The 14,826-nt window shown below is 44.0% G+C and overlaps 1 protein-coding gene across 1 annotated transcript; it reads right to left on the bottom strand.

The window, feature by feature from the left end:
* Positions 1-9,593: 9,593 nt before the first annotated feature.
* LOC104998562 (antileukoproteinase-like) lies at positions 9,594-13,248 on the bottom strand. The gene is made up of 4 exons (XM_010853809.1): positions 13,164-13,248; positions 12,093-12,254; positions 11,527-11,676; positions 9,594-9,766 (listed from the first exon to the last, which is right to left on the bottom strand). The coding sequence occupies exons 1-4, from the start codon at positions 13,246-13,248 to the stop codon at positions 9,594-9,596; spliced, it is 570 nt and encodes a 189-aa protein (XP_010852111.1).
* Positions 13,249-14,826: the final 1,578 nt, after the last annotated feature.

The following is a 14,826-nucleotide window of genomic DNA, read 5'->3' as shown; positions in this document are numbered from 1 at the left end:
AAATCACTGCAGATGGTGATTGCAGCCATGAAATTAAAAGACGCTTACTCCTTGGAAGGAAAGTTATGACCAACCTAGATAGCATATTGAAAAGCAGAGACATTACTTTGCCAACAAAGGTCTGTCTAGTCAAGGCTATGGTTTTTCCAGTGGTCATGTATGGATGTGAGAGTTGCACTGTGAAGAAAGCTGAGCACCAAAGAATTGATGCTTTTGAACTGTGGTGTTGGAGAAGACTCTTGAGAGTCCCTTGGACTGCAAGGAGATCCAACCAGTCCATTCTAAAGGAGATCAGCCCTGGGTGTTTTTGGAAGGAATGATGCTGAAGCTGAAACTCCAATACTTTGGCCACCTCATGCAAAGAGTTGACTCATTGGAAAAGACCCTGATGCTGGGAGGGATTGGGGGCAGGAGGAGAAGGGGACGACAGAGGATGAGATGGCTGGATGGTATCACCGACTCGATGGACATGAGTTTGAGTAAACTCTGGGAGTTGGTGATGGACAGGGAGGCCTGGCGTGCTGTGATTCATGGGGTCGCAAAGAGTCAGACACGACTGAGCGACTGAACTGAACTGAACTGAATATCATAAAGATGTACTTTCCCCTGATATATTTATAGATTCAGTACCATCATGGATAAAAATTCCCATAGGTTATTGTTGCTTTGTTTGTTTACATGTGTGTGTATCTTGCAGAAGCTATTGAAGAAATGTATTTGGAAAAGCAAAGAGACGAGAATAGCAAAAACCTAAATGAAGAATATAAGAACAGGACAGGGACATCTCTGGTGGTCCAGTGGTTAAGAATTTGCCTTCCAAAGCAGAGGACCCCAGTTTGATCCCTGTTCGGGGAACAAAGATCCCACATGCCATGCAGTGTGGCCATAAAAAAAGGAAGAAAGCAGTAAAACTTATTCTACAAATTATTACAATTTGGCATAAATTGAAGTAAATAAAATATTGTGATATTGGCAAAGGATAGACTCACAGACCAATAGTATACAACAGAAAAAAAACTCAGCAATGTGAGCCAGGCAGGTTTAAATGAAACTTATAACTAAAAAGGTAAAAAGGAAAGCTCTAGGACTGAGGGAGAGTAAGTAGTCAAGGAAAGAACAAACTTGCTGGAGAGTGAATCCTCTCCAAAGTTAAGATTCAGACTTATCAGAGAGGATGTGGTGGCAGTCCGTTGGTTGGCAGAGAAGTTGGTCGGCTGAGTTTTCCCAAACCAGAGCTGGTCCACAGTCCGAGGGCAGAGGCCAGCTGGGGGAGCGGGAGGGATGCTCCGGGCAGCTGCCTGCTGGGGGTGCTATTGAACTAACTGGGAAACCTCAACCAGGAAGCAGCAGCCTGCTGGATTGTCCTGGGAACTCTTCTGGGAGCTGGCTAGGCGGGGCTCCACTGAACATACCTGCTGGGTGAGCTCCACTGGTGGGCATCACACACCAGGGTAGTGGTGTCAGAGCAAGAAAAAGGAATGCACATGAGAATCAGGAAAAGGAGCCCCTTTCTCCTCCCTCCTGTGTCTGTCCTGCGCCCACTACTGATAAAGATTAATATCACGTCAGCTGTGCTGTGCTTAGCTGCTCAGTCGTGTCCAACTCTCTGCGACCCCATAGACTGTAGCCCACCAGGCTCCTCTGTCCATGGGGATTTTCCAGGTCAGAATACTGGAGTTGGTTGCCATGCCCTCCTCCAGGGGATCTTCCCAAGCCAGGGATTGAATTGCAGGCAGTTTCTTTACTGCTGAGCCACCAGGGAAGCCCAAGAATACTGGAGTGGGTAGCCTGTCCCTTCTCCAGGGGATCTTCCTGGCCCAGGAATCAAACCAGGGTCTCCTGCATTGCAGGTGGATTCTGGTAACCAGCTGAGTTACCAGGGAAGCCCTCATGTTGGCTAACAAGGGAGAATGTTCCCATATTACAAGCCAGCAATCAAGGATAGATTTGGAGCTGAGAAGCAATAAATTCGAAGCTCACACAAACCAATTAGAATAAAGAGCCCCCAAACAGTCCCCTTCACATGCAGGAATTTGATTTATGTCACAGGTTGACTGGCAAACCAGTAGGGAAAAGAGACTGCTTTCAATAAATGGCACTGGGGCAAATGGCCACCTCTCTATGCATATTTTCAGAAAAGGAAAAAGAAGAGAAACTTGATCACAACCTTTCATAGCATGCAAACAGTTCCAAGTAGACAATATAACAGGCAAAACTGTAAAACTTTTAGAATGTGACACAGGATAATATTTTCATGACCGCAGTATAGAGAAAGATTCTTTAAAGAAGACACAAAAATAGTAATCATAAAGAGATTGGTAAGTTTGACTACAATAACATTTAAAATTCTGTTTAACAAAAGATACTGTTAGGAAAAGGAAAAGGTGAACCACAGGTTCGCCGATTGCTCCCTGCTTTTCTGACCCTGGGGCCTCTAGGAAGCTGGGGGCAGATGAGGGAGGTTGCTGCTATTTAGAGGCATGGTCCTGGGGAAGTGAAGGCTTCCGGGTACCCGAAAGGTCTAGATTGGACAGTTGAGGACCCCAAGCCCCATTTCATGGGAGCAGCACTCATTTCAGAGAGAGAATGTCCAGGCTGCCCTGTCCTGTCCTCTTCTGTTCCACCCCATAAGCACTACCCTCACACTCCCAGATCATAGCTTTTCTTAGGTTCTGGGCAGATGCTAACAGATCAAATTTTCCCATGAAGCATAGGTCCATGCCCCTAGAGATCTATCTCCTATTACCTAGTGATCTTTGAGAAATCACAAATTCATGTGCCCATGAAATTCATGAAGGTTTTCAGATGTGCCTGCGTGTGTGTTTCTACAAGCCTGTGTGTCTTTGTGACATGCCTGCTTGTGACTCAAAGTGTGGTCCACAGACCAGCGGTGTGCTTATTTGGGAGCTGGAGAAGTATAGCATCTCTGGCCCCATCCTAGATTTATTAAATCAAAATATGTGTTTTATGGTTCTTACACACATTCAAGTTTGAGAAGCCTGGCATACCTGTTTGCAGCTGCCCAGGAGAGCTTATATTTTATTTAGGAGAAAGCGTCAGTACTCAGAGGCTGGATGCATTGGATTACATCTGCATGTTTACGGGCACACTTGTGTGTCTGTCTATATGTGTGCTGTGATTCTTTTTCAAAAGAGAAGAGCACTTCCTGAGGGCTGATTATAGGCCAGGCACTCTGTAAATTCTTTTTTTTTTTTAACTGGAGAGTACCCGTATACAGGTTCACAGGTCTTTACATTATTATTTATTTTGGCCACACTGCAAGGCATGTGGAATCTTAGTTCTCTGACCAAGTATCAAACCAGCACTCCCTGCAGTGGAAACATGGAGTCTCAGTCACTGGACCACCAGGGAAGTGCCCACATTGTAAAATTCTTAACACCCTCACTTGTATCCTCTGCCTCATTTGAGTTTCTTGAGGGCCTTAGGGAAAACAGAGAGTAGGGATGATTGGTGTTGAAAGCCTTAAAAAATATCCAAACACTTTGACTTGGTATGTTCCACCTCTAGGTATCTGACCTCAGAGAAATTGGAATTAAAGAAAACATGACTCATGCAGAAGGATTTACACATACACATAATCTTTAATAGAAACCAAGAACTGGACACAACTGGTTTTTCCAGTGGAGTTACAAAAATCATCACAAAGCCCTGAAGAGGACAACAATGTGGTCATTAACTGAGGTCAGCTCTATAATTATTTCCTGAGTGGACTTTCCAAGCCAAGTGCATGGTGTACCCAAGAGCTGACAGATGTGGTTCCACTCTGATGAAGGTCAAGATATTGATGAAGTTGTATGACATTGGGAAATTGTTTTGTAACATAGACCAGAAAAGAGGACATGAAATACACAGTGTAATCACAGTCAAGGGAAAAAATGCGCTGGAAACAAAGCAAGTCACACCTTCCTTCCAGATGAAGGGTGGGGAGGAGGCAAGAGACCTGCCTGAGACCTCAGACAAGAAACCTGGGCATGTGGTCCTGTGAAAGCCTTGGCTTGTCTTCTCTATAAACTGTTTCTTATTCCCCATAGATTGCGAAGAGTCTCAGTTCCAAAGGAATAGAAGGGCTGCTTTGTGAAATAAGGTCAATGCTTGGTGGGGAGGATGGCTTTGCAAATTACAGGCAGGTTTAGGAAAATATTTCTCTTTGTGTAGATTTAGACTACACAATATGACAAATGTTTATCCTTCAGCCTGTCATCTCATCCACCCAGTATTCACTGGACATGCGCACAAATAAAGATTATCTGTAATTGACAGCAGGTAAACTGTGTTGGGTCAGTGCCCATTCTGGATAGTTTTGGGAAACATGGAATGCTAAAGACCTCACCAGATCATCCTGCTGTATCCTTCCCTTAACTCCAGCGAGGGTTATTCCAGACTGAGGACGTCAGGCTCAGGAAAATACAGTCCAGCCCATGTATCATCTTGCAGCAGAGGGAAGAGGCCAAGCCTTGAAAGGAAATAAACTCCTGGGTTACACACATGCTGAAGAAGCAGTGGTACTTCTCCAGTTTTTTGACAATGATCACTTTTTAAAAATGAAACTCTCATCAATGAATTTAAAAATATTTGTGTCTGGAAATTCCTTTTGCTTCCCTAATTATTTTTTTTTTAAGACTTAACATTTTTATGGTACTTTCAGGTTCATAGCAAAATTAAGAAGGTACCAGGTTTACCTGGTGATCCGGTGGCTAGGAGTCGGCCTTGTAATTCAGGGGACACTGGTTTGATCCCTGATCTGGAAGATCTCACATGCTGTGCGGCGACTAAGGCCATGCACCACAGCTCCTGCAGTCTGAGTGCCTAGAGCTCCTGATCCACGACAAGAGAAGCCATAGTTGGAGGTAGCACCCGCTCGCTGCAACTAGAGAAAGGCTTCGGGCAGCAACAAAGACCCAGTGCAGTGAAAAATAAACAAGTAAATATTAAAAAGAAGATACAGAGATTTCCCATATACTCCATGCCCCTATACACATATATAGCCTCCCTTATTATCAACATCCCTCATCAGAGCGGTTACGATCAGTGAACCTACATCAACACGTCACAATCACCCAAAGTCCATCATTTACAGTAAGCCTCTCTCTTGGTGTTACACAGTCTATGGGTTTGCACAAATGAGAAGGCGATGGCACCCCACTCCAGTACTCTTGCCTGGAAAATCCCATGGACAGAGGAGCTTGGTAGGCTGTAGTCCATGGGGTCGCTAGGAGTCGGACACAACTGAGCGACTTCACTTTCACTTTTCACTTTCATGCATTGGAGAAGGAAATGGCAACCCACTCCAGTGTTCTTGCCTGGAGAATCCCAGGGATGGGGGAGCCTGGTGGGCTGCCGTCTATGGGGTTGCACAGGGTCAGACACAACTGAAGTGACTTAGCAGCAGCAGCAGCATAAGGACATATATCAGTCATTATAATATCATACAGAGGATTCTCCGTGCCCTAAAAATCCTCTGTGGTCACCTATTTATCTCCCCTTTCCCAATCTCTGGTAACCACTGATCTTTTTACTGTCTCCATAGTTTTGCCTTTTCCAGAATGTCACAATGATCATTTTGCCTAATCTTCCTTAGGTCAGGTTTCCTGGAAAACGGTCTCAGGGGCAGATGCTTATGTGCGAGAGGTTTTCTGGGAGTATACCGAGAAGCAGAATCTGTGAGAAGTAAGAGAGAAGCAGGGCCGGGGAGAAGTGGAATTGTGATGCATGGCAGCAAAGGCTCGGCCAATCTCCTGGAGAGCTCTCAGTGGGTTTGGGGGGAGGGTCCTTCAGAGGTGCCCCGAATCAAACTGTGGAGCTAGGCCTTTGTACCCCAACATCAACCAGTCAGTGGATACAGATTATCCCTGGGAATGGGGTGTAACTTGGGATGAAACAGCTCATTATGGCCCAGGGAAATTCCCAGGGAGGGACTCATCTGTGAGCGTCAGCAACACCCCAGCAACAGAGAGAATGAGTGTCTTCATCCCAAGGGGATCTGACAGCCCACTATAGTATCCACTAAATAATCTGGGGAAAAAAAAACCAAAAACCTTGAAATAAAGAAAAAGAATAGGAGGCTTGGAGATAAAGATACTGAGATCCACCAGTGACTTACTCTATAATCTTAGGCATATCTTTTCTTGGGGTCTAGGTTTCCCCATCTCTACACCGAGGCAGGGTTATTGGACTCACTGGGACACTCCTAAGTCACAAGCACCAGGGGAGCAGGTGCCCTGGAAGCTGACCACAGGAGCCAGAGAAGATGGGCCTGAGATGAGGCTGAGAGGTGAAGAAGGGAGCCTGTCGTCACAGGGAGCTCATCAAACTTGATGAGGGGGCCCATCCCACTGGGACTTTCCCTCCAAGATGCGTCTATGAATCATTAGATCATAAAATAGCAGAACAAAGAGGAGCCTTAAAGTTCAAGGGGCTCATCCCTTTTTTATACAAGGAGTCAAGGAACATGACCAGTGTCACAGACTGAGTCAGCAGCAAGCTGGGAATCAACCTCTGTTCCCGAAACCTAATACATATATTGGTACATTTATTGGTACATTTATTCATTCACTGTTTTTTCAACATCCACATGGCCTTTTCCTTGAGAAACTGAGTCAAAACTTGTTTTGGTTCAAAGAAAGAGATACCCCTCGAGCTAACTTCCCTGAAAGGAGAGCTATGTGAAAAGAGTTGGAATGAAAGAAAATCTGCCCACCCTCCAGCCTTCTTAAAATAGGAAGAAACCAAGGGACTAGTGATTTGAGCACAAAATTCTGTCAGTCAGTGAAGGGCAGATTGAAAACTGACCAGGAGGATTGGAAGGGCAGACATTCTTTTAAAACAGTAAGGCAGAAAAAATTAGCCCTGTGGTCCAAATATTTGATTTTAGATAAGCTTGTTGACAGTAAGTTCTAGCCAGAGTGGAAGACCGCTGGGAGACCTCACTATTCACAGAAGTTTTTTGCTTTCTCCCTTTTTCAGAGCCGTGTCTCACGTCCTTCCCCATGCCAGGAATGGCTGAGCGCAGGGCTCCTACCTTTCAATTTCTGCAGAAACCAAAGCCTCCAACTTCTTTAGGAGATGCCTGAGTTCCAGGCATACATAGACCTAGACCTGGGAATTTAATTGTTCTTTTTACAGATTTTTTTTTCTTGTAAGTTTTTTTAAATTATTAAGTTATAAGAATTATTATCAGATACATAATTTGTACACATTTTCTCCCATTCTGTGTGGACTATATTTCACTTTATTGATGCTATCTTTTGAAGCACCAAAGTTTTAAATTTTAATGAAGTTAAATTTATCTCTTTTTTCTTTCAGTGTTTATGCTTTGGATGTCTTATCTAAGAATTATTGCCAAAATTTACCTCTATGTTTTATCCTAAGAATTTTATAGTTTCATTTTAAAATTTATTTAACTCAAGGATAATTACTTTACAATTTGTACAGGTATTAAAATAGCACCCTCTCCACTATTGAAAAAATCTCCCTCTCTTTCCTACGCTTAATTTTAGAGCCTTTGAAGCATTCTACAGGGCTTCTCATAAATATCTCCTGCTGCAAACCCTTAGCTTTCACCTTTCTCCAATTTGAAAGTTTTATTTCAAGTTCCATTTTGTAGCCACTGGATACAAATGATTTCTAGTTTCACACAAGATGGGTTTTGAGTTTCTGTCTCTTACTCTCCATGTTAGGTGTTAGGTGTGACTTTTGGAAGGCAAAAAAAAAAAGCAATTTTTTTTTTTTTGAGAAAGATTTGTTTTGTCCTAACATTGGATACTTGAAGTGCCTAGAGTGGTGGCAACATATATTCATTTTATTCTCAAGTAGTAAATCTTTTTAATTAATTTTTTAATTGGGGAGTGGGTGATCTACAATGTTGTGTGAGTTTCTGATGCACAGCAAAGTGAGTCAGTTACACATACACAGAAACCCACTCCTTTTAGCTTCTACTTCCATATAGGTGATTGGAGGATTGAACAGAGTACTTTGTGCTATACAGCAGTTTCTTATTTCTACCTATTTTATATATAGTAGTGTGTATATGTCAATCTCAGTCTCCCAGTTTCTCCCTCCCCCGCTTTCTCCCTTGGTAACCACAAGCTTGTTTTCTACATCTGTGATCCAATTTCTGTTTTGTACATGGGTTCACTTGCACTATTTTTTTTTTAGATTCCAAATATAAGTGATATCATATGTATTTGTATTTCTCTATCTGACATACGTCACTCAGTATGACAGTCTCTAGGTCCATTCAGTTCAGTTCAGTTCAGTCGCTCAGTCGTGTATGACTATTTGCCACCCCATGAATCACAGCACACCAGGCCTTCCTGTCCAATACCAACTCCCGGAGCCTACCCAAACTCATGTCCATTGAGTCGGTGATGCCATCCAACCATCTCATCCTCTGTCGTCCCCTTCTCCTCCTGCCCCCAATCTTTCCCAGCATCAGGGGCTTTTGCAGTGAGTCAGCTCTTCACATCAGGTGGCCAAAGTATTAGAGTTTCAGCTTCAACATCAGACCTTCCAATGAACACCCAGGGCTGATCTCCTTCAGAATGGACTGGTTGGATCTCCTTGCAGTCCAAGGGACTCTCAAGAGTCTTCTCCAACACCACAGTTCAAAAGCATCAATTTTTCCAAGCTGAGATTTCGTTACAGTAAAACTCTCACATCCATACATGACGGCTGGAAAAACCACAGCCTTGACTAGACGGACCTTTGGTTGGCGAAGGTCCATCCATGTTGCTAAAAATGGCATCATTTTGGGGAAGTATTAAATCTTGAAGATAAATAACCAGTTTCCATAGTCAGCACTATCTGTCTCATTTTTAATTCCTCTTCTATGAAATAAGGCATCATCCTGCATTTGGTGTACATTCTTTGGTATATAATCATAACCAGCTTGATATTTTATGTGCAACTTTTAAAAAACATATTTATTTGTTTATTTGGTTATGGCAGGTCTTAGTTGCAGTGCTGAGATCTTTAATTGAAACATGCAAACTCTTAGCTGTGGTGTGTGGGATCTAGTTCCCTGACCAGGGATCAAACCCAGCCCCATGCATTGGGAGCATGGAAGCAACAACTGGACCACCAGGGAAGTCCCTTTATGTGTAATTTTAAAATATATATGAATATTTCATTCTATACATTGTATCACCAATCTTATTTTCCTAATAAGTTTTCTGTGCTACGTCTCCATACTGATTCATATAAATTTATTTTTATTTTTCTATAGCATAGCAAGCATATCAAAGTATGAAATTTAACTATTTCACCAATGCAGGCCATCTTGACTGGTATCAGTTTCTGACTCTTTGGAACAGTCTTATACTAAACATCCTAATACATGTATTAGATTCCCATTGGCAAATATTTTGTCTTTCCTGTGTTTCTGAAAGGAAAATTGCTAAATGATATATGTAACTTTTTAGTCTTATTAGGCATAACCAGATCACTCTTCCAAGTGGTTGTACCAATTCACATTTCCATCCACAAACTATTAAGAGTCTCTGAGTGTTTATATTGTAGCCTTTTCTTAAAGATTATTTATTTGTTTATCTTACTTTTTTGGCTGTACTGGGTCTTCATTGCTGTGTGTGGACTTTCTCCAGCTGCAGCGAGTGCAGTTTACTCTCTGTGGTGCGCGCGTTCTCATGCAGCGGCTTCTCTTGCTGCAGAGCACAGGCGCTAAGTGCACAGGCTTCAGAGTACTTAAGCTCCACAGCACGTGGGATATTCCTGCACCAAAGATCAAACCCTGCGTTGGCAGGTGGACGCGTAACCATTGGATCACCAGGGAAGACCTATAATGTAGACTTTTCATTCTTGCCATTCTGGTGTCTGGTTGTTTTAATTGTTTTTTTCTTGTAACTGGTGACATTGAAGCTCCTGTATATCTGTATACAATCTGCTATAATAATCTCTTATTTGATTGTCCATGCTATTCATAGTTCATTTTTTTCTAAGAGGTTGGCTGTTTTTCTTACTGATCTGTAGAAATTCTTCACATATTTTTCTATTTCTTTGTTTGTGATAATCATTCCAAGTATTTACTTCTAAGCTCTCATTTATCTTTCAACTTTTTGTGTTTGTCAATTTTGCTCCTGATGTCATCAAACGTAATCATTTTTTTAAACTCTTTGCACCTTGCTTACCCTGAGGTAAGTCTAACGTTTGTTGATCATCTACTATGTGATGGTCAGTGAGCTATTCCTTCCACATGTTATCACTTCAAATCCTGATCACTTTATGAAATTGTCATTGCTGTTATCATTTCCACGTTACAGATGACAAGACTAAGGGTCAGTGGGACAAAGTCATTGCCCAAATCTACAGAAGCTGTCCTCTATGCATGTGAGATTTAAACCTGTATCTGCTTGGAACCAAAACACTCTCTTCTTCTGATTGCTATTTTATGGGTTTTTGGAGAAACCCCGCACATTCAGACATTTTATTCTTCATCTCACTCCTCATACCCTAGTCCACACTCAAAAGAGTCAAGGAAGATGGAAATGCAGAGAAAACCTAGTACATTTATTTATTCACTGATCAATAGGCATTTTCTGTCGTGTGCCAAGCTACACATTGGGTGCTGGGGATACAGAGATAAAACAGGCCAGATCTTGTCCCTAAAGGAGTATTGGTCTCAAAACCACATCTTGACCGAGGTGCTTCCATTGTTTTCCAGGCTTGCAGGGTGGGGAGTAGGGGGAATCCCCAGAGCACACAGACCAGGAAGTCCTAATGTTTTTGACCTGGAAAGGTTGAATCTGTAGAAAGAAAACAAAGTGGAGCCTCAGCACAGGAATTATTTAAGTGACCCTATATCCTTCCCACCCAGATGGTCCTTCCACCACCAAGTCCTAGATCCCCTGGGATAAGTAGAGAGCATTGTGCTGGAATAGTTGAAACAGTGCTGGCCTTTGATGTAGGAATCACGACAAAATCCAGGCTTTTCACAGGCTCTTCTCTGCTGCCCTCTGATAAAATCAGAATATTGGGCTAGACTGACATCTATGCATCTTACTAGAGTTCCCTGTGGTTCCAGATAACTCAGCCAATCAGGGCCATAACCACAGCAACATTCTCTGAATGCAAACAGTACTTCAAGTCTTAAAAACCACTTTTACATTTAGTATCGCCATGGATATAATTGCGTCCATTTTACAGATAGGGAAACTGAGGTCGACGATGAAATAGTTGCTCGCAGTCACAAAGTCAGTCAGAGGCAGAGATGATATTCAAAGATAGAACTCTTGCCTCTTGTATCATGCTCCTTCGTCCTGCCTTATTCCAAGATGCTTTCCTTCCTAGGACCCAGCACGGCCTGTCATAGGTGCCTCCTGGGACTTGTCTAGAAAACTCTAAGGGGTGAAGGTCATTGAAGGGCAGAGGATCTGCTTGGGGAATGGGGAAGTACTGGAAGATGTCAAGCAACCTCTTTCACATACACAGGTACCATTAGGTTGAGAGCACATTAAGGTCCAGGGGGATGTGGAGCTTGCTAGATCTTCTCACCTTTCACCGGCAGGACACATGAATTTCCACATGGACCGCTGCAGCACTTGAAACCATTCAGGCAATGGTTGTCGTTCTGGCAGTCGTCTACATGTTTGTGACTCTCACAGTGGCCGGTGACCACTGGACACTTCCCAGGAGTGACTTTAACTGATGAAAACAAAGTGACAATTCAGAGGCTTCACCCCGTGGGACATCACCCAAATTCCCAACTCCATCTTCACCCCATACATGGAAATTGGTTCTTCCCCAACTTCAGGATCCAATCTGAGGCTGGTGCATGTCCTAAAGAAGACTCTCTCCCGCCAACGGGACCCCGACCAGTGTCTGACATACGTGTGTCTAATGGACAGACTAATTCATGAGCTGACTGACCTGCTGGCTGACGGGCTCACCAACTGGCCTACTGTCTACCTGAGCAAACAGAGCTGGTAGAGGGGGTGGAGAAACCCTGACTCTATCCCATCCTCCACCTCAGTTCAGACGAGCCCCCTCCACTTGCCCAAGAAGCGTGTCCTCAAGCTCAGACCTCCCTGATCCCCCTTTCCAGGACTGGACTTCCTCACCTGGCTTTGACGTGTCTACAGGATCCATGCATTTGATGCCACAAACATCCTGGCAGCATTTCTGCTTCTTCGGACACTGCCAGTCACTGTGGCATTCAGGGGGTTCATATACTAAGCACATCGCAGGCCGTATGAAAGGACAGACTCCACGTTTACCTATTTCTGAAGGGTAAGAACAAAGGAGGAAGAAGAAGCTGGCACTGAGTCGTGATCACAATCCTGCAGAAGGAACCAGGGGAGGAGAGAAACCTAACCGGAGTACCTGACCCCAGAGGAATGAAGGGAGCCATTAGGATTCCAGTTTCAAGGCCGGTGTAGGACAGTGCCAAGCGCAGCGGAACCCTCAACCGAGAGGGAGTCAATGGGAAAGAAGGTGTAGATGGTGGTGTGCCACTAGATCTTTCAAGAGGGAGACTGTGTGGAGTTTGCCAGTTTCCCTGGTATAAATATTCCCACTAGTCCTTATTTCAAGCTACCAATGTGACATCAACCACCTCACAGAAGTCTTGAAGATTTCTCAATCAGCTATTGCATGTCTGTATAAGTCAGCTCCGGGGAGTGCTGAACAGAGTTCATGGTCACGTATTCCTGGCCCAGGGCTGGCTGGGAGGGAGGCAGAAAGAGCCAGTGACAGCAAGAGAGGCCACTCATTCGAGATTAAACAAAGGAGAACAGATCAACTGAGAAGCAAATAGAAAGTGCTATTTGCATCTCAGCAAACAGAAAGAAATAGAGTGACCATTAACAACAGCAACAAAAACACATGAAGAGAAACAGAGAACAATTTGGAAAACTAAAACAGATAGTGACCAAAATAATGTGACAGAGGGAAAAAAAAACAGTAAAGAAGGAGCTATGGAGGAATAAAAATAAGAAATACAGGGGCTTATTTCTGGATGTACAGAAACTCTCTTAGTTGAAGTCCTCAGAGACATGCTTGAAATTAAGGGCCATAGGCCATTGGAAAGAGGGCTTCAAGGCCTGCCCCCGGAGCTAAAAGAAGAGGTTATTCCCACGCTGAGCCGTCACTGACTTTGGTACCTGCGTATGGCCTGAGAGAGTTCAACTCACGTTTGAGAGCACCTTCCACAGCCCAGGGCATCAGGAATCCAGAGGCAAATATCACCAGGAAGACGATAAGGCTGCTGGACTTCATCTTGAGGGCAGGTGGGGCGGTGGTGACCAGTGTCAGCCTCACCCTTTATACCCGCTCCGATGGGTGTGCTCCCTCAGGAACTGCCCTGAGTTCTCTCAGCTGCTACTTCCTCAGCAGGAAATTCAGGTGAGGACAGTGACCACGCCATCCAGAGTGTTGCTGGCTCTTTCCTGCCCTTAGGCAAGAGCGTGAGGACTAGGAAGGGGATTGAAGGACTTGGAGGGGGTGGTGTCAGAAAGCCACTGGGAACACGTTAGGAGACCCTGAATACCCTCCTTTGGGGAGGAGGGGGGAGGGGCAAAGAGGGCCAAACAGGACATTACAAAGGAACTTGTTAGAAATCCGGAACCATGGCCTCTCAAAGTGCCATGACTTTCCCACATCCAGGACACTGGAGGATTGCCACATTTGTTACCACATTACCCAGGGTCATTCCCTTCCATAAAGGGCAGGTGACATTTTCTCTCGTTCTCTCCTGACTTATTACCATGTGATACTTGCAGGGCCAGTCACACAGAGAATCTTTGCTGAATGACAGGTGGACAGGGGACAGCAAGGAAAACCTCTCTGGGCTTCAGCTTTCCCAGTTGTGAAGTGGGGATAATAGTAACAGACTAGATCACAGAGGGGGAACTTGAGTTGAAAAGAGTGGAAGGAAGTTGAAGGATGAACACACTACCTGTTAGCAGAATGGAAGTGAGACTGATGCAAAGTCAGTCACGGTGGAGCCCTGTTTCCTGAGATAAACCGATGGGGCTCTTCTTAGCAGTCAGTTGAAGAGCCAGTTGAAACAGGTGTGTCATTTCATAGGCTCAAAAAATCATCTCACACCCCAGAGTCATCCTCACTGCTCTTGCATGATCATAATAGACATTTATTGTACACTGGCTACATGATGAGAAGTTTAAATAATTCTAAATAGCAAAATTGCCGGCAGAAATATCAGTAACCTCAGATATGCAGATGGCAGAAAGTGAAGAGGAACGAAAAAGCCTCTTGATGAAAGTGAAAGTGGAGAGTGAAAAAGTTGGCTTAAAGCTCAACATTCAGAAAACGAAGATCATGGCATCTGGTCCCATCACTTCATGGGAAATAGATGGGGAAAGAGTGAAAACAGTGTCAGACTTTATTTTGGGGGGCTCCAAAATCACTGCAGATGGTGTCTGTAGCCATGAAATTAAAAGACACTTACTCCTTGGAAGAAAAGTTATGACCAAACTAGAGAGCATATTGAAAAGCAGAGACATTCCTTGGCCAAGAAAGATCTGTCTAGTCAAGGCTATGGTTTTTCCAGTAGTCATGTATGGATGTGAGAGTTGGACTGTGAAGAAAGCTGAGCACCAAAGAATTGATGCTTTTGAACTGTGGTGTTGGAGAAGACTCTTGAGAGTCCCTTGGACTACAAGGAGATCCAGCCAGTCCATTCTGAAGGAGAGCAGCCCTGGGATTTCTTTGGAGGGAATGATGCTGAAGCTGAAACTCCAGTACTTTGGCCACCTCATGAGAAGAGTTGACTCATTGGAAAAGACTCTGATGCTGGGAGGGATTGGGGACAGGAGGAGAAGGGGATGACAGAGG

This window comes from Bison bison, unplaced genomic scaffold (assembly GCF_000754665.1).
Source record: "Bison bison bison isolate TAMUID 2011002044 unplaced genomic scaffold, Bison_UMD1.0 scf7180017853184, whole genome shotgun sequence".
NCBI lineage: Eukaryota > Metazoa > Chordata > Mammalia > Artiodactyla > Bovidae > Bison > Bison bison.
The sequence above is the reverse complement of the archived record's forward strand: the minus strand, read 5'-3'. Positions and strand labels throughout refer to the sequence as shown.